The 20,732-nt window shown below is 37.7% G+C and overlaps 1 protein-coding gene across 15 annotated transcripts in view; it reads right to left on the reverse strand.

Annotated features, from left to right (window-relative positions):
• The window catches only part of Rg (rugose), a 177,293-nt gene that overhangs the window by 48,474 nt on the left and 108,087 nt on the right, over window positions 1–20,732 (reverse strand). For 5 of the 15 annotated variants that reach the window (XM_064136360.1, XM_064136351.1, XM_064136358.1 and 2 more), the window contains exons 3-21: window positions 13,151–13,277; window positions 13,044–13,061; window positions 12,552–12,652; window positions 12,337–12,432; window positions 10,927–11,048; window positions 10,605–10,731; window positions 10,310–10,429; window positions 10,086–10,232; window positions 9,433–9,540; window positions 8,519–8,659; window positions 8,292–8,437; window positions 7,877–8,090; window positions 6,365–6,617; window positions 2,806–5,961; window positions 2,185–2,504; window positions 1,903–2,082; window positions 1,183–1,323; window positions 924–1,031; window positions 667–838 (exon numbers count right to left, since the gene is read on the reverse strand). In XM_064136360.1, the coding sequence (XP_063992430.1) occupies window positions 667–838; window positions 924–1,031; window positions 1,183–1,323; window positions 1,903–2,082; window positions 2,185–2,504; window positions 2,806–5,961; window positions 6,365–6,617; window positions 7,877–8,090; window positions 8,292–8,437; window positions 8,519–8,659; window positions 9,433–9,540; window positions 10,086–10,232; window positions 10,310–10,429; window positions 10,605–10,731; window positions 10,927–11,048; window positions 12,337–12,432; window positions 12,552–12,652; window positions 13,044–13,061; window positions 13,151–13,277 (5,797 nt within the window). The remainder of the gene's footprint in view (window positions 1–666; window positions 839–923; window positions 1,032–1,182; window positions 1,324–1,902; window positions 2,083–2,184; window positions 2,505–2,805; window positions 5,962–6,364; window positions 6,618–7,876; window positions 8,091–8,291; window positions 8,438–8,518; window positions 8,660–9,432; window positions 9,541–10,085; window positions 10,233–10,309; window positions 10,430–10,604; window positions 10,732–10,926; window positions 11,049–12,336; window positions 12,433–12,551; window positions 12,653–13,043; window positions 13,062–13,150; window positions 13,278–20,732) is intronic. The other 10 variants (XM_064136365.1, XM_064136357.1, XM_064136363.1 and 7 more) reach the window with 7 other exon arrangements.

Below are 20,732 nucleotides of genomic sequence, written 5' to 3' on the forward strand. Positions count from 1 at the left end.
AGTAAATGATTCAATCTCTGCATCTAAATCTATTCTATTTGTATTGACGAATAACACAAATATATTGATATATAGAGTCTATTACGAGTAACGATCAAGATTTTGTAGTGAAGCTAAAAACAGAATTTCCTGTGTTTCTCAAAAAATAAAATCGCTGGCAAAGGATTTTATGGATATCTTCAAAATTTCCAAGTTTACTTCACTACTAAATTCATTATCAATTTGTTAGTGCTTGCAATGGTGGAAATTATTCAAAATTTCATGCTATTATTATCGATAGTTTTTACCCATGCTCATAATCACATCTTTCGAGTCAAGAATTCGAAATAAACGTAATAGATTGAATTTGATCAAACCAAATACAATATACGAATGGATATCATTATAATGAAGTATAAAAATTACATATCTGACACGTAAGAGTTTTGAGCGGCTAGAAATGATTGATTTTGTTGTCAGTCAATGATTCTTTCAGTATCTCGATTGAGGACGATTTGAAATAATAATTATAACCGATTGAATAACATAAAGAATGAGGATAAATCATAAAAATGCGTCGAGAGATTTTTTCGCATACGATGAGACCATCTCGATTTCTTGATTACAGAGTTGATTCTCACTATTAATCAGGAGGTTAGTGATTAGTGGATAGGGAGAAAGTCTCACCTGATGGGCTTCCCGATCTGATATTGGCTCCGTTCGTCTGAATCGATTGCACTGGGCTTGGTGGCCTCTGGGAGATTGGTGGCTCCAGGAGGTCACGATATTTCGATACCATAAGTACAGAGATGAAGTAAACTATAGCCAGGGACAGAAACTGTGCCTGTTTGGTTTCTTCCTGTAAATCACAACACATGGAATTTACAGAATATGAAAATTCAGAAATGAAATCGATACCGCCATTTCGAAATAAAAATACTCACAACATCTCTGTAAATAACAGCTCTTAGTCGATTGACATCCATATCTTGAAGGAGCTTCTCCGGATCCTTAACTGGGCTCAATTGACTAGCCAAATTATCCACAATATTCTAAAAATATAAATCCATTATAATTTCCAATTGTCAGGCCTAAATTGCGGAAAAAAATTAATTGAATCCAGTAGCTAAAGCTAGCATTCTACTCATATTTATTATGAAACTATGGAATATCTATTCTCCTATTCAAATTGTAGAAACATACCTTTGGCGACGTTTGTGCTCCTCGAATAAGGGATTGAATGTGCTGTGATTTATTACTAGAACCAATCTGCCGCCCTAACATGCTGTACGTTCTGCCGCGTTCTTTACACTCTAAGCAGTTTCTAACAGCACAAGTACAGACCTAAACAAGCGATAGATTTCGATATGTTGAGTATTAAAAAATTGCGATGGTTAAACGTAGATCAACGAAATTGAACTGTTCTACTGATTTGCCTATTACACGCCTGAAATAAATTCTAAATTTGTATAATATTTGGACTATGTGGAGAGCTATTTGCCCATCGCCCTGGGTAATGATAAGTACTGATGGGTAATCTTTATGCCTTCCGTCTCTATCTATAGCATTTTTTTTCAATTCTTCCTTTCTTACGGTTTTCTAGATTAGTCTAAAGATGTGCCAATTAAGCGAATATAAATTCCAATTGAATTAAATGGCTCATGCATCTAATAAACATTATACACTGAGATATCTATGTAATTGGATTGTTAGAGAATTTTGTCGCGATTGTGGCTTATGATTCAATATTATATGAGGTGCCGAATATACTAGTCTGGCGATGAACTAATCACGTAATGAGGGACGATAAATATGATCTTGTATGAACTGCTCTGTGCGTTGACGTAATACCGTTTAACAAACAACAATGATTGTATTTTTGCTAGTAAGAATGGGTACTAGAGTGTCAATTGAAATACAAACCAGACGGAGACATTGACGGAGAATGCCACCACTGGACATATTTCTCTCAGCCTCGAATTCACCAAAATTTAAGGAACTTGCGAAAATTAGTACGTCGGCCATATTAACTAGCCTCTGGAGGAAAGATACGGCTACTTCTATAGGCATACCCTGAGTTGGTTCAATGACATCCAATTCGCTCTGAAAATAATAGATTCAAAGATATCAATGTATAATTTTCTGACGGGCGTGAATTTGAATTTCTCTACTCCCACTCATTTTCTTAAACAATTGTAAACTTACATTTGGTGAAGTTGCGGATGCCAAGAGTGGCAGTAATCCCCCACAAGCAATGATCAAATTATCTGCAAGTTGTGAAATCAGATAAACAGTGTTGACGACGAAAATTGCATTCTCACTGCTGTTAACAAAATCCAGAACTGATTTTGTCGAGTGACTTCTCCAAACTTGAATGTCAGTCTCCAGGGAAAATAAAACGTCAGAGAGCAATCTCTGATGTATGTAGGACCACTTGAACGCTGGTATTCTGAATGGGGGTCTGCTCGGGCCTGGACTGAACATTGGCCTGGTCGACGGATTTTCCGGTTTTGCTCGTTTCGACTCTGAAATAAAATTTGACTCATTGAGGGAGAAAATAAGTCAAATGTTGGGGCTAATTGGTATCCTTCAACTTCTTGTTTTCAAGTTTTAAAGGATTGAATTGAAAGAGCATTTTGAATAAAGCTCTGGAGAGAGGGGAATCATTTGATGAATTCACGATGGACAAGTACCCTTATAAAAGCCTAATCGCGGTATTTCAGTAGGTATTTCGCGAAGTCCCGCCAGCGAAAGTATTTATATATTGAAGACCCCAAAATTGACGTGAGTCGAAAACTCTAATTAATCAATATATTGCTGACTCACCAAAGTGATTAGGATCCACCTGCGTGGAAGTTGAGGCACTCCTTGGTCTCTTCTGGGGTGATGAATTTTTCCTAGGTACAGGTAACTGTGTCTCCTCTCCACCTCCATCCGCACAATTATCAGTCCCAACATTCGGCAAACTTGCTCTACGATGTACATCATGCTGTCCATTCTTACAACTTGTATCATTAACCAGTGGATTGTCCAATTCATCTCCATTATGACTAATGTTTTGAGGCACACCATCATGTATATTTTTAGTTTCATCACAGACCGTAGATATTGTTGGTATTTGGGTCTTATTTGGCACTTGCGTCGTGTTATCTACAGTTTTTTGAACATCAATACTATCAGTAACACTATCATTTACTTCTACCTCATCAGTACGTACTGATGCAACTGGATTATCACTTATACTAGTAGAAATATTGGACGGTTCTCTTGTGTCATTATCAGAAATGTTCTCATCATTACCATTACCATCACCATTAACCACGCATTTATCATCATTATCAAGTATATCACCATCAGCTTTGCACTCACCATTGGTAATACTATTCTCTATCAATTTTAATGCATCCACCCCAACTCGAACCTCTCCAGTTGTAGCATCGGTGCAATCATCTACGCTAGTTGAGCAATTTATACATTTTACAGTATCATTTTTGTCATTATCAGTCGGTGTATCGACGTCACCCTCAACCACTGTATTCTCGGACGTTTCTTTCATATCATTAACAATCTCTTCTTTATTCTCGGCATCATCACTGTCGTCAACAGTTGCATTACCCCCATCTGGTATAACATCAACAGCCTTATCAGTCGAGGAGATTTCAGACGAATCAATATTCACACTCTCATCATCTATTTGATTCTTCAGCTCATCCTCAGCTTTCGCACCCCCATTAATATCCAGGCTTTCCTTCACCTCATTGATATCACCGTTCTGTTTGTCTACCTCTCCCCCATTAGCTTGAGATTCAACAGTCTTCTCAGGCTCAGAATTTGTTCGGACTTCACCGGAGTGTGGGCTCTCCAAATCAATCGCCTCTTTCACCTCTTTATCATCTGGAATGTTTTCTAATTCAGTGGGATGCACCTCATCCTCAGTGCTTTTCTCTGGTTTTGCGGATACTATTGGGTCAGTGGATTCCATTGCCACTGATGAGCCTTCTGTTTTCTTTGAGCTATCTTCGACTGGATTTTTTACTTCTGAAATTTTCTCATCCTCAGACTCCGGCTCACCCTCTTTAGGAAGTAATTTCACCTCTTTTTGATCAGCTGAAGGCTTATCCTCCATTGAAGCTGTTTCTTCAGTCTCTGAAGATTCTTTATTGTCTCCTGAACTACTCGATGTTATCTCACCGTTTACGTTCTCAAGACCGATGTCCTTATCTTGAATTATGATTTCTGGAACAGTTGCAGGAACTTGACACTCAATCTTGTCAGTTTCTGGGATGATCTTGTCGTTATCATTTGCGTCTGTTGTATCATTCTCTTTGATTACTTGATCACTTTTATCGACAATATCTTTACTTTCCTTTTCTACTTCATCAGCGTTCATTTTCTCATCAACTACTGTCGATTCAGGCGTCTGAATTTTCTCGATCAATTCATTTCCATCAGTATCACTCGTAACAGCTGTCACCGATTCCCCATTTCCATCGACAACTTGAACGACAACATTGTTCACATGCTCATCTCTGTTAATGCCCTCCTTCTTGCCACCCTCCTGTCCCATTGAGTCAGTGCTTGAGCTCTCAACTTTGTGCACTTCACTGTAAAGCTCACTGGAGCTCTCAATCGATACAACTTCACTAGTTTCGTGGGTGGTTGGTAACGAAAGTCCCTCGCTATTAACTTCCTCCTGTATCATTGGTGTTTCAACATGATTCTCAACAACTACTGGTGCTTCCAGCTTTTCACTCAATCTCGAGTCCAATGAAACAGCTTCACTCGATGGTAATGCTAGATTATCACTTCGTGACTTGACAATAGATGGGCTTCCATCGCTCTCAGTATTGTCGATGGAATTTAAGTCACAGCTGCACGATTCTTCTAGTCTGTCATTGCTCTCAATTCCATCGTACTCTTTGTAATTTCTCTCGATACTCTGCACATCTTGTGACTGCTGTACTGTCCATGCTGATGGCCTGCTGTAACCATTGTTACCACTGTGCTGCTGATCCCAACCAGAAATAGTACTGATTGGCCTCTGCTGTCTCACTTCGGGATCTGTTATGTTGTCGGAGCGTTGACGCTCGTAGTGCTCGTACATTTGGGCGAATTGTAGTTTAAATTCCTCATATGACACTTTCGAGTGGACAATTGCTACAGTGTCTACCCACACTCGCCAACCACCGTACTCGTGCTTCACTGCGTGATGAAGAAGCATTCGGAAAAGAGAGTAAACCATGTCCGACATTTTCTGCTCCTCCGAATCCTTGGGATGAATATAAGCCATTGCAATCAGCCACTCCTGCCAGACTGACATCTGCAGAACTGTACGACGATTCTCTCGATTATTATTGCAAAGCAGTGTCATATCCGATAGAAATAGCTTCTTCACATCCAACAGTGCTTCTGACTGCTTGGATTGTCTTATCAGCGTGGCGACGACTTTCAGAATCATCGGGTTCTCCAGTCGATAGTGGGACTCTGGCTCTGGATGTCTTGTGTAGAGAATATGCTGGCTTATGTGCTCAGTCATTATCTCGTACAGTACGTTGTAGGTGGGGAGGAGCAAGGTCTCTTCGTTTAGGAGGAGACGCTCTGATAAGAGGGTGTAGAGGTTATGAGGACTCATTACGTCGTACTTGCGCTTGTGCGTGCTACGACTGAGGAAAAATCCAAGGAGTTTCAGTGCTTGGAGCCTTATCAGCTGGCTCTCAGCAGCCATTAGTTTGAATATAGTGCGAACACCTTGTTTTGCGTCGAATGCTGGGACCATTGAGGAGGGATGCTCTGACATCAAAGAGATCAACATTTGGAGGACGTCGTGGAGATTCTCGTCCTCGTGCATTGTCGTTAGGTAATTTAGGATACTCTGAAGCTCATCGTCTTTTACACCATTGCCAATCATTATGAGCTGCTTTAGGAAGAGGAGGATGTATGAACGGATTGTTAAGATGTCCTTTTGTTGCGGGCGGGGTCCATCTGTGAAAAATTGTTTTTGCTAGTATTTTCCCCACGAACTTTTTCCCAATGAAATCAAACTTGTCATTTCGGTCTAAAATGATTGGGTCTTAGCAATACTATGTAAATAAAATGCAATATGGCACTGTTTCATTTACCTCTGATATTCCCGAATGAATTTAATCTAATTGCTTTCGCTTAATTCGATGGATGCACCATCCAATTAAAGTAAAAAAATATAAACTTTTTAGCTGGCATTAAAAAAAACTTAATTGCTCATCAAACATTTTATTGTAGAACTTACTGAAGGAAACTCAGTAATTGATTCTGTGCAAATTAATCTTCATGTTGAAACATGAAAACGGAATAATTAATAAATGGCGCAATGTCTTTAATTATATGAATTTTAATGAAAAACTCTTACCCATTCCCTTCGGTGTTATTCCACTTTTAGCTCGTGGATTTGCCACCCAGTAGTAATACTTCAGTGTATGAACTGTTTGCAGTACCGTTGATACACGCCTGACATTTGAATAAATCTGGGTATCGCTGAGAAATTCTGTTGCCAAGTATGAATAAAGACGTGTTTGCACTGGAGCTGGTGTGTAAATCCATAGAGCTGGATTAAACAGGACATGGTCCAACAGCTGCCAGGTTAAAAATGAAAAATAAAACAACTGCATCAGCATGGATCTGCCTGTTCTTCGGACACGCCGAATCCAGTCGACTCTCTTTCTCAGGCTTTTCGTTCAGTATTATTTTTAATCAGTATTGTTACACGAGGCGCTTGCTACTGCGGTTTAGCGGACTATTTTTGGATGGACACAGATAATTTTGCACGGATGTTAATTATATTAATGTGCTTGAAACAATAATTCGAAATGTGAAGTGCATGCACTAATGTAATTTCAAGAGGAATATTTAATTGAGGTAAATCCGTTGAATTGCTGGATTGTAATTATGCAATTTACGGCAATTTACGACCATTCTGCGATTGGCAGAGGAAAATCAGTGGCGGAGTGATAAAATGTTGAAGTGAATTGTAATAGGTTCGGTGATTATGGATTTAACGCGGTGATCAGTAGTGAAATGCCCTTCTATTTTATGGTACTATGATAATTGAAGGGTAAATGTTACCCAGGTATTGATTTATTATAATGCCAATTGAATAAATTCAGGGACTTTCAACGGCCGTAATTGTCAGATCAAAAAATGCCTACTGTTCAAGTAAAACTCTCTCTTCGTGACTATTATTAAATTCACTCTTCAACACCGTCATTCCATGACATGTTGATTGAAAAATGTATTGGATTTCTGTCAGAAATTCCTTTACCAAAATTTTCCTATTTCCCAGCTGAAAATAACGTGCAGAAAAATGCATAAAATTTTCAATGACAGTCCAATAGAATTAATTTTTTTCACCGTTTTCTATGAAATGGAATCCGATTTAGCCTATCCCCTCGAATAAATATCATATCATAAAATTAAGGCATCATTGATGAAGATATCGTGCCAATACTGGATAAAAACTGTGAAAGCTCGAGAGAGTCGATAGATTACATGCTGTCCAAAGTGTCGTAAGCTTGTTGTTTCATATCTCTCTCCCCTGCATGCTGGCATTTCTGTCTCTTTGATGTGGTCATAAAAAATCCATATTTGGCCCACATCCAATCGCAATAAAATTCAATAAAATAGCGATGTGAGAGAGTCAAACAAATCAATAGATTGTGAATATAAAGCTACAAAAAAATTGTGCGAGATTCATCAGAGAAACACATGCCAGCTTTTCCGTTGAAAAAATAACATCCAGAACTAGTAGAAAATATGGCTTCAATTTGTTAAAATTCAATTTGATGTGAAAAAATTCCCGTAAATTTGCAGATTGTGAATATCACAGTAGAACACCAATAAATAATTGAATGGGTGAATCACATACCTGTTTTAATAGTAAATCGCTGTTAGCACTTAAACATGTGACAAGGTGCTTGGTAAGTTCCAAAAAGGAGGCAAGAACTTCGGTGGTTAGGTGCTCTCTGCTCGCTCGTTGGAGCATAAAACTGATGACTAGGAAGCCTCGATTTTGTACCATATGCTGCTGTACTGTCTGCGAAGTTTCTACGAGGTCGCAGATGAATCCCAATAGTTTTGAACTAAGTAACAAAGACATTTCAATTGACTGAAATTATACGACGGGAAGAACTTGAGGATGTCATGAGGATCTCGGTGAATATTCAAATTTCTTAAATTTTCCATTAATAGAATAGCAAGGAAAGTATGCCTCAACATTTGAAATGATCCTCATAAATTTCACATACCACTGAATACCAGAAACTTCATACTATTGATATTACCATAGACTGGGATCTCGTTTGATGTCGTTGGGTGCTATACAATCATAAGGCATGTCCAATTGTGAAAATAATGGAAATAACACTTGAATTCCACCGATGGAATTCAGTGTACTGTGTATGGAATGTGTAATAACTGCTTTAACGTCCTGGAAAAAAAATGTTCATCATCAGTATTGTGGTATTCATTTATTTCACAGTTGAGCAATATTTTTATTTCTTTGAATTACCTGGAGCATGAGGGCGTGGGGTGTGTGAACGAAGTATGACACATTGCCCTTTGGTGCACTTTGCAGGCACAATTGAGAGTCCGTTGCCACTGGGTTGTACATGAATACTATTGCATTCGACAATTTCCCATCGTACAGGACCTGAGGGTAACAGTGGGTTTAATTGGCGTCCAAAGGGCAGGAAAAATATATAAATTTTCCGAAAATAAATTAATTTGAATCCATCAAATATTACACCGGGAAAGAGTTTCCCTGGGGGCATTTAATATTGCATTGCTTCATAAAACTTTTCCCATGAAAATTCTTCGATTATTATTCATGCAAATATTTGAGAAACGTGAATGAATTTCTTTTCGTGTATATGCTCCCAAGTTTGCCGTCAATATTCCAGACTACTTTTGAAAATTATATTTCCTCGAATCACTTGATTCATTAGTCGTTCTAAAACTAATTATCAAAATACACTGTTCCAAGAGCCGAAAATTTAAATATCTCATTTTAAGCAGCGTAAATTCTACTCTCAAGATGTTGCAGTATTAAAAAAACACACTACATAAAGATCCATTCAGAGTGGAAAAAGTTCAGAAAAAAACACAAAATGGAGCAACAACCAACGAAAAAATTCGCTTCCACATGCAGTTGAAATAAATAACATGAAAAAATTTCAATAATTCCAAAACATAAACACCAAACTTGCGACAGCTAAATAAAAATCCACAAGATGATTCAGTGAATCCCTTCCCACTATTCAAATATTTTCATTTATTTTTTATTACCTCAGTCAGTTTGAACGCAGTAATGAACTGATTAAAAATTGGATACAGGATTAAGAAATGATGTATATGAGTGAAATAGATGAATTAACCATCACAAAATAAATATAATAAAAACTAAAAACAAAACATAATGCTTACAGTTTGCATACTTTGGTCGACCATGCTTGGGGGCTCCTGTTCATCACTCACCCTTTTTTGATTGTCGGGTAAATTCAGGTAACACTCGTTGTCAAACCGAAATTGGCTCTGTAATGATGGAATATTAATGAGTATTTTGAATAGTGCATTGAAATGAATAATTGAATTAGACATTCATCAATATATTTAACCCATTAAAAATATTTAAATAATTCGACATGAATAATAAAGCTATAGGTGATAGGACCCGTTCTAAAATGAAAAACATTATGACCTCTTCCATTGCATTCGTAAAATTAATTAAGTTATTTTTTTCACTGTAATTTACCACTCTGTTAGTTTTTAGGAATTTATTTTTGCGGTGGGAAGGTTTGTTCGAGGATTTATCAATTTTTTCCCAGTGTAAGCGTTCTAAGACCAAAGGATAAATAAAAAAAATTCCTAGCTGAAATATTTCATCAAAATGCTTTCCCAAGCATTCCTTCCCGAATAACTCATCGCTGAGATGATTTTATCAAGGAAATATGCATCTACATGTAATATAATCTCATTTATCGGAAATTTTCAACGAAGGAATTTTAGAATGGATAAGAATGATGGGCAAGGGAGATAAACAATCGATGGAATTCATTTCAATAATGATAATTCCTCACTTTGTATCCTGGTCCGAGTCTGTGCATTGCGCAAATTTGATGGGTAGTGAGCGCCTCGCTGAACAGATATATTGCACTCATTTGACCGCAAAATACTCGCTCCTCATCCAATTCCGGAGTGGCACCGATGTAGCATTTATCGAATGGCTGAAATTTTACATTTTCGATGCAATTAAATTCAGATAGAATTGAACGTTCATATAATGGACCAAATAATCACTCACATCGTTCGTGGAAACAAACCACGCCATCTCCGTACTTGATGCCAATTGTCCGTTTACCAAACATTTTATCTCGCTTTTCGTCCATCTATTGTATATGTACACTATGGCGATCATGTACCACTGTAAATAAGTTGAAATATTGTAATGAGGAAGATCTGTTAAAGTTAGAAACAATCCTGTTCCCAATAATTTGTTGGAATTAGGGGTTGGTTTTGTCTATTCCATTTTTCCTTTCAGTAAATTGAAGAAAATTTGCAATCTTTTTCACTTCTATTATCAACTTTTATCGATTTACCTTTCGTGGTTGAAACTCATATTTGACACAGTGTTGGAAGCCCTTGCCCTTAACTTTCATCGAAGTAAGTACCAAGCAGTTACCAACGAAATGGGCCGAGTATCCGACTCCCTTGCTCGTTTTGAAACTAAAATGAGACAAATAAAAATGCCTCATTAAAATTTCTCATTGCGAATGTCTTGCCGTTAGGATAAAAAAGCTTGGAATAAATAAGTGATGCATCTGATGAAAACCTCATTAAACTGACATCAAAAGAATACAAGGCTTTCATCGTACCGTCCAAGGTACAAAATAAGTGTACTTGTATGAAAGGGCCACTTACCAGTAGAGGTACGGCTTTTCTCTCTCGATATTAACGGAGTTGATAGGGTCGAGACGGAACCACGTTGTGAAGGTGTAACCACTTTCGTAAGGCCACCTCGCCATCGGTGGTAGAACAATTGCCTGAAATATTAACAGATAACAATAAAAAATTCATTGAAAAATAAAGTAGAAAATATTTTCTGTTGAAAATTTCTATAAAAAATCCGGCAACGCTGGGGAGGCTCAATAGAAGGTCGATAGGATTCTCTAGCGATTGGAATCAAATGAGAGAGATGTTGTTTCCCCATCAATTTTATTCTTTTTGCCAATTAGAGCTACAGCGTCATTCATTGAACAAGCCCTGGAGTGTATGTGAGGGGATCGATATTTCCAATAGGAAAAATGCGGTACATGCGTCAGGATTTTGCAGTGATTATTTGAGAATTCTCTGCACTCATTGTAAATTCTTGATTTGAAATGAAATTGCTCAGCGGATTTTTTATCAATTTTAGAATTTGAAGAAGTGAAATGAACTGAATATTCATCATTTTTTTGGAAATTCCTGACGTAAGTGTTTGACAAGATAAAGTTGTTAGTCATATTGATCCTGGAGGATCCTAACAAGTTATGGCAGCCTTCGTCACTAACTGATAACTAGCTGTCTTGTACCAACTTTCGGTAATCCGCATAATGCTGACGGTAGCCAAGGATTGTTAGTCAACCATAATTGCAACTTGGTGTTGACTTATTTCACTTGTCAATCGCTTGTCTGGACTTTGGAAAATTTCAGAATTTTGTGGAGGCTGGAGGAGGATATTCGGATATTGGGAGAAACTTTTGCGGTTGTTAGTGTAATTTCGCACGAAGTTATGGCACGTTATGCGGTCGTCAAGGGGAGTGAAGTTGTTTCAATCAGATGGCAAGCAATTTTAAACTTCTGCCTTAATGAATTTCTGTGCAATTTAGAGGAATACACGGCTAATATTATTATCCGAGATTTTCTCAGCAAATTTCAATGACGAAAAATTATTCATTGTCATTCTAAAGAAAAATATGATTATAGAAAATTATTCTCTTGTTTGGAGTAAGAAAGTGAGGATCTGAAACTTTCAGAGTCGACCTGATTTCGCTGTAGAATGATGCAAGTTACTTCACGAGATAACAAGATCATTAAAAAACTCGATTTAGCTACTTGATAAAAATTTTATGATCCGCTTAAATTGAGTTTTCAGAGAACATCTGAGTCTGACGTCGGTGCAATCAGTAAACTACCAGATGGAATTGAACTCGAGGGGAAACGGGTGGATTTCTTTCCTTCAACTCGTCACGGCAATGTTTCTACTCTTTTTGTATCAACAACTTTTCCCCTCGGGCTTCACTGAGAGAGGCTTAATGCTTATACCTAGCAGGCTTTAAAGTTCTAACTTACCGATCCTTTTCTCCCGGGGAAACTGAAAAATACATCGGGTCCATTTCGCTGTGGCATTTGACGAAGTACGTTCAACAATTTTGCCGAGTGTCGTGGCTGCAATTTTACGAGAAAAAAATATTTTAAAGTTTGTAATAAGAAGTTTTTTGTTAACCTCGCTGATTCAAGGGGATACACAGGACAGTTGGAAAAAGATGGTGGAAAGTTTTCCTTACCCATTTTCCCTTGACCGCCTTCATTGCCCCAAACAGAAGTTTTAATTCCTTGACTGTTATACTGTAACTCGCTAGCACTCCGAGCATATCGATCAGCAGATCTAAAGGTTCGTAATTAAAATTCTAATTAAAATATCGTCACAAAAATGCAATTGGTACACCAAAAAAAAGAATGAATTAAGTTAATCAGTTCGACTTGATTTTTGGATTGATTTTCTTACAACATTTATTTATTTTATCTTTATTTAATGTGGTTCGAATATTCTATAATCAAGTCTAAACCAACTTGAATCATTTTTTTTTGTGTATTTTCAATAAAATGACTGGACCTTAGTATTTAATGATATCGAGACTTTGTTCATGAAATCAAGAAATTGTCCAGATAAAATGGTGTTTGTTTCTGATTTGTAAAAAAAAAATCTGCAATTGTGAAATCCATTAAATATCAAGATTAGGTCAAATCGCATATGAATCATTAAAAAAATTTCTTAACTTCAACATTTTGGCATTCTGCATGTAACAAAATAAAAATTCACAAATTAAGAATAACAGCCTTGATTCAATAATTTCCTATTCTCCAATTTAACATGAGAAATTACCTGCAACAACTGTTTCTGCCCTTGACAAGCGATGCAGTACGTGCTCGATGAGGCTCACATCCGTGCACGCCTGAAGGTTCCTCACACTTTTTCTCAATATCGCGATGAAAACACTCCATATTTCAGCCTGCAACACAAACCATTGAACGTCGTCAATCATCCCTCCAAATAAATTCCTCACGATTCTTCCAGGATGAGTAATTTCCCTACACGTAATCTCTTTTAAAAAAATCGTTTGACAAGTTATTTCTGCTTATAAATTCACTCGTTCCGCATTCATTGAAAGCTTCATTAATATTAGCCCTAGATATCTTCCATTGATGCATGTACGGAACTTACACAATCAAATTATTCCGAAGAGTCCCCCTAAGTGCTACGTAAATGCAATTTTCCTTCATTCCGAGTAAACCCACGGCTACCGGAATTTTTATCAATTTCCATAACTTTCACAATTACATAGCAAATTGAATATTGATTCTATGTTCGTCCCAATGCCGTGAAATATTAATTACCCCCTTTCCATATAATTACGAAGTTTTTAATGGACTGAAAAATGCAATTTCTAATTTGCATCTGAGGAATTTCCGGAGCTCGCTACTAGTTGGGAACCCTTAAATTCTTGGCTCGAGAGATATTTTCCTCTGTGATAATTAATGAGAGTGGCAAGTGATATTTTATTGGATGATAAAAATTTTGCTCTCATCAGTAGATACATAGATATACAATCACGGTTGTATTGTGCAAGGCATTTACCATGGCGAATTTCCAGTAATGCCTCCATGTGAAATAATTTCAACAACTCAATATACTTGTAGGTTTTTATGTTCGTTCACTTTATCTCCACATACTTGATATTGAGCACCTTCAAAATAACGCTGCTCGATCGAGTTGTCTCTTATTATTGTTGTGTACCGATTATTTCACGACAAAAACAAATCCACCAAACGAAACGACGACTGACGCTGTTGTTATGATATGGCGTCACCTAAACCATGTGGGAGGGGGGAGAGCGCAGTGGGTGCTGGGATTTCGCTAGTGATCGCGAAGGGGGGCCGCTGTGCAGTCCGTTTTAATGTGTTTAAAACAGTTATTAAACGTTTTTATCTGTGCACAGGGGACAATGGCTTGGTGAGAAACTATTTTTCCTCTCGACATTGTCTTTGGAGATGGAATATACTTGAATTGAGTAGAAATATACTTACAATAAGTACATAAAAACCACTTGCTTCAAGTATATTTTTCTCCCGTGCGATTATTTGTGCGGAAAAGTGAATACTCAACGCTAGTGCATCAACAAGTCTATAGACGCCATATTGAGGGTGTCGGGCGCAACAAGGGAATGGCGGGTACATGAGGGGAAAGCCAGGTACGTTCATTGCATTTATCTTAGCTCCGTGGAGACAATCAACTAGCATTTCATATACGATGAGTCGTAATATCAGAGAATGCTCGGGGAATTCTCTGAGTACATTCTCCGGTTATTAGATTCGCGGAGATTATGATCAAATGTGAATAGTCAGAGTTGTAATTAGTTTCTAATTAACGTGTGTTATGTGAAATAGAAGTATCTGATTAATACGGCATCATATTGTTAATTCATATAAGTTATTATGGAACTAGAAATTCAAGCCATAATACCCAAAATTAATAGAAGTTAATGGAAATGCAAGTATGATTTTTTCCAATAATAATCGATTAAGAGGTTAAACGAACATTTAAGTTTAGTTCTCATTGTATTTTATTTTTCGTTTTACAGATCACGCTCATGACATCAAGCTCGTCGATCTCGTCCTCTGGCAGATAAAGCAGTTGGGGTAAGTCCTTAAATAATACACCCGAATATTTATGCCGTTCGACAGACACGTTTTTTTGTTTTGAAAATTTCAATAGAGTTTTTTTCAATGAAAATTGGAAACTCCTCCGTGTAAATGTTCTGGATAAACATACCGGAAAGATAAAAAAAACATGAACCGTATGTGTTTTAGTACTAAAATGGAAATGACGTTTTCCATTTCATTTCATTCAATTCTTTTTCCAATGCGTCGTTGGGAGCTTTCACATTTCGATGTTGATTAACGACGCAATTTTTCCGGATTCTGCCAACGGGACAATTTACAAATGTTTGATTTTATCATTGGTTTAGTGCCGAATATTCAGGAAATTACGGGCAACATATAATGATTGATGTGCTCGTTTCATGCCTTGTCCAGTCTAAATACAGATTGAAGTTTTTAATTTGTCAATCAATGGTATTTGGAGGGACGGGCCAGCGATAAAATATTTCAGTCATATAATTTCAAGGTATTTTTCCATAAATTACCTTGACTTTTTTAGCGTATTCCATTAAATTGAAGTAGCTAACTTCCATCGTCATGTAGCGTGTAAAATCGAGTTTCAGTGTTGAGAAAGTTGGGATAGACGAGGGGGTGAGTTGATCATGAATAGCCCTCAACGGAAATTTGAGGCTACCGACCGGCCATGCATATCAGTTACGTATTAAACCGTGTTAACTTGAGTGAATATAAGAGGCCCACATACGGTCGACTAATTCTGCCGTAAAGTGATTCAATTAGTGACAATTCAAATGTCGTACACTTTTTCAAACTCATTCATAAACCACCGGGATAATTTAATGGCTGCAAAAAGAATCTCATGGCATACATTTATATTTTTTCATGTCCAGTTTTTACGGGAAATATTTCGGCAATTAGGTACGTCCCTTCACTTTCCGCAATTTAATTTAACCAAGTGGCTTCCTGTGCCACACGAGAGCGATAATAATAATGTGGAAATTTTTCGAGTAGTGAAAGAAAATGCGAGTCAAGTGCACGAACGGTGCTGGGAAGTTCCTGAATTCGTTACTTATTTGGGACCCCACCGGGGGATTCCCAATGGAATGAAAGTACAGGCACTTGAATATTTGCATTCCATTGAATTTTTACTGGTGGATTGGATGGAAAAAAATCTGAGGGTCTAATTTTCCGGGAGAATTGGGCATTGATTCAGAATTCTTTTCTCCAGTTTGAAAAATTGAGTGACTGATAATTGAGTTCCGCCGAAAAATAATATTTCTTGGTAATCCTTGATTCAAAAATGTATTCCGTCCTTTGCATTCAAATAAAAGTATCAGTTCACGTAAAAAAAGCCCCTGCAATAAATTTCAAATAAGTCCAAATAATTTTATTCCTCCATTTATTCATATAACTCACTGGATTCGTTCTATTACATTTATTCCCATTAAAAACAATGAATGTCTCCTTTCCCCCCAAAATATCCGAATAAATGGAACTTTTCCCATTCAGTCGCGGTGACAAAGGTAATAAAATGAATAAAAAAGCCATTTTTTCAATTAATTTCGGATAATTCCAAATAGCGTTATTCTCCTGGGTTATTAATGGCCCCCGTCCCATCCCAGACCCCAATGCCTCACCCTCTAACCTCGAAAAATCACCCCGGAAAAGCCAGTGTCCGAAAGGATCACCGCAGTTCTTCCATCCAATCCACAACCTCCCATAAATTGAATTTTCTCCTGAGTAACAATTGCTACACGACTCACGTCTCCATTGATTGACCTCATTTGCAGCAATTAATTCCCATTGAATTAATTAAAATCCCCCAAAATTGCTCCTCCGTATCTAATTAAAATGCTAATCGTCATTTTCATTGGGATTGATTAAATATCCATGGAATTTAATTGATTTTCAGTCTATTGATTCGGTCGCTTCCTCCGTCATTTAATTTTCCTAGAATTTTATCAGTCGATTTGCCGCCAAATTCCTCGTATTTTACGTATATGTATATTTACATACATGTATATGATAACGCACCGGATTTAATTATAAGTTGAATTATCAGTGCTTCATGACCCGAATTTTACATGAATTAAAATTGTATTTATTATGCATGTGAGTGCCCAGTCTGGATGCTATTTCCATCTGTTCTGGCACGAGGCCTGAAAGAGGAGAAATTATTCTAAATTTGCAAAAAGGATTCTATAGTTACGCAGATTTATCACACGATTCACTTGATCTCGAGAATTTTTCCTAGAGCTTTCAGTCATTTTTACCTGAATGATTTACAAAAAATTGCGGTTTCATGAGTTAAATCAAGGCGAAATTCTGCATCCGTTTACGGAAATGCAATAATACGAGGGACTTAATTAGCAGCGGAATTATCAAAGGGGGATGACATGAATTTTACGCGAATGAAAATTGTATTTATTATTATTACTGCGGTAAAAAGTCTCGGGTGTTTGAATGCTCACACCGGATGGCACTTTCATATTTTCTGAAATACAAGTCACGAATGTTGAAAGGGGAAAAGTTATGGGAAGTTTACGAATACGGTTTTGGGATTATATAATATTTCCTACCACTCACGAGAACTAGGATGTTATATGCATTTGCCGCGACTTCTGTATATATATTCAAAATTATAATAGTGTGTAATAAACTGACATATGCTGTTAAGCGCAACAGTTATAAAACTTGGAAATTGCATTCATCGCTATATACGAGCTATAATATGCAAAGTGCCATTTTCCCAAGTGCACATACGCGTCTGTTTCCCCTGAATTCTGGACGAGAATGAATGAATAATCGGGGAAGAAGATGGAGAATAGCGAGGTTTTATTGTGATTGCAATGAGAGAATACGAAGTTTGTGAAAAATGGAAATTTCCAGCGAATTAATTTTTTATGACAAGCCTATTATCCGCTGCATTTTCTTGTATTTTTCCAATTATGAATTTATCTGACGTTTGCAATTTAAGCGATTATTTCGAGGAAAATATTCACTCATTGGAGAAAATCTGAGAAAACTCTTGTGATCTAATAAATAAATGCAATGGAGTCTTTCTTCTTTTTCGTCGAACAGCCAAAGCAATGATCTTAGACTCGATATTCTTTTAGTTTTTCGTCCTATCCTTCATCTTCCGCTCTTCCAATACTGAATTGTTTCGCTCTTTTATCTTTCAAAAATACAGTCACCATTCACCTGCGTAAACTTTCACAGAAATACAGAGCAAATTTTCTGAGTAGAAATATCTCCGTCGTTCATGAAGAAGGAGAGACAAAGTCCCATTGAAATTATTGTTAATTAATTAAATCAAGAGCATTCAGCTCCGAAGACGGAAGACGAGAGACGACAAACTTGAAACTTCATAATATAAAGTATATAGTGACTATCTTCAGACCATATTGATTCTTTCCACTTCTTCCTTGGACACACAGTCTACTCCAATTACTGAAGTGAATTACATCAAAGTGACGACGCCTTTCAGCTCATCTCTCGCTGTATCAGAAAGAGTGGAAAAGTTAGTTACCCTCTCTCAAATCTCATGTTTCTAATTCATTCAATTTTTACTCCCTCACATCTAGACCACTTATCTTGTTAAATTTCCTGAAGAGGGAGGATACAAAAATCTTTTTCACTGTGCACTGATAGCAAACGTGGCACCATTTAAGTCTTTGTGGGAGGAATAAAATTCTTTTGATATTCTTTCTAGTGATATGTTTCCGGAAATCAGGGATATTTTCCGGAAAATAACAAACTTGTTTTCGCGTCGGCATTTTCCCGATAGTTCTCAAATTTTTTTCTCTGCATATCGCAGATGTTGTTCAGCCACATGAATCAGAGAAAAAAAATGTGACTCAGCTTTAAAAATACGAGGAATGCCCTTTCCACACTATGCATGACAAATGGCGCCCCCGAAGTTCAAAGTTGCCTGGTTCTGTGAACCGTGAACCGTGAATACTGTCGTATTATACTTACTCCCAAACTGGTGGAGTGGAGAGAAGGGTTGAGGGGGATAGAAGGAATAGTGAGTGCAGTGGCTAGGGGAAAGGGTGGAAGGTCGGTGGTGGCTTTTACGACATCCTTCTCCTTGACTCCGATACAAGCCAAACCACTGGAGCTTGAGACCTGTAGCTCTATATATGTAGAGCGGTTCGTGACGCACAGGGCTCGCCTCTCAAGAGGTGGGATAATGTATCAAAGGATGCACGTATGGAGTCGATTTTGAATTGTTGAAAGATGTGAGAATGTCGACTCACCAATGACAATAGTGTGTTTACTGGAATGGAAGATCCGTTTTTGTTAGAATTTTGTCTATGTGGTAGGTTTTTGTCTATAGAAGATCCTTTAGCAATCTCAGGAAGAATTTTTTTAACATCATGGAGAAGACCCGCCGAAGAGCGAAGATCCTTCCTAAATATTCTGGCCTACTATTCCATAATGGAAAAAGCTTGACTTTCGATTGAAGCTATAACGCTTTATATCAACAAAAAAAATGAGGAAAACTTCTCGCCCATCACAGCATTGCAATTTTCTCCAGGAAATAAAGTTATCCATCACCATAATTATCTAATAATTCGGTTACCGTGATAGATAAAACGAGGTCGTACTGCGAAATAGAGTAGACAGTGCCCGAGGTCTAATGCATTTCAAGGAAATGAACAAACAAATCCCCACCCCTTGGGCGTTGACTGCTATGTCTTTTGACTTTAAATTTTCCTCCAGCCCGCTCTAATCAACTTTACCCCTTGCCTAGGACCTCTAGAAAGCATTTGTGAATAATTACACCGTGACCCGACTACAAATGTGCAATTAATGTAATGCTGAGTCGTGGATGTTGTTGGTCTATTTTTTCATGACTGCATAATCATGAATCTTGGGGAAAATTTTGTGGAGTGATGAATTAACGATGTTTGGGTGTACGTTGAGGTATGCGAACAGCGCTAATGATGTAGTGCCCTGATTACCCATCGAGTAATACTACAATGGACGTTGTATCATTAAGCTGGAGGCCATTACTCTTACCATACCCCTCTAATAGTGGCAATGAACGTGGAGATATCACGTAGAGAGCATATAAAATTACTTTTTTACCATGGGAACACAAATATGCTTTTAACTTGACATAGAATGCAGGACAAGATATGCGAAAAAGAGACGTCCTATGAGGGAAAATTTTTATCTGCAGAAGATTTTGATGTAATCTTGAAAGGAATCATAGGAAATACGTAGCACTGGCACATAAAAAAAATTCTGGAAATACACGTTGTCCCAGTAGAAGGCTGATTATCACCAAAAATCTCTCTTGGTGTATACAAATAATCGCCAGCATATTCTTGAAGACGTTGCACACAGGTCGGATGTCCCCTCGGGCGGGTGACAACCCAGCGTGAGAGAGATGGAGACAGAGACGACCTGTTCAAGTCAAAAAGCTTTGTTCCAGAACTCATGTGGATACTACGCGCTACTTCGTATGCATGTGCAATGCGAATCAGACAGTGAGTGAATGAGAAAAGGGGAGTGTAGCTGGTGGTGAAAGAGAGCTATACACCAGTCGCAGGAGTTTCTCCTGGTGGAAATCAGAGGGCGCTTTGTGGCTTTGACTACTGGCAAACATTGACACTGCACCTCGTAACAAGGCAACGAGCGTCTCTGTCGCTCGTCAACTCTGTAACACCCTTCTGTCTATTGCCCACATCCTCTACACCATCCACCCCCGCCCCCTTTTCTCATCTTTCAACTGGTGATGAAGGCCGTTACGTTTCCATTCATCGGTAGCTCATGGCCGA

The sequence above is a fragment of the Diachasmimorpha longicaudata genome, chromosome 17 (assembly GCF_034640455.1).
Source record: "Diachasmimorpha longicaudata isolate KC_UGA_2023 chromosome 17, iyDiaLong2, whole genome shotgun sequence".
In the NCBI taxonomy this organism is placed as follows: Eukaryota; Metazoa; Arthropoda; class Insecta; order Hymenoptera; family Braconidae; genus Diachasmimorpha; species Diachasmimorpha longicaudata.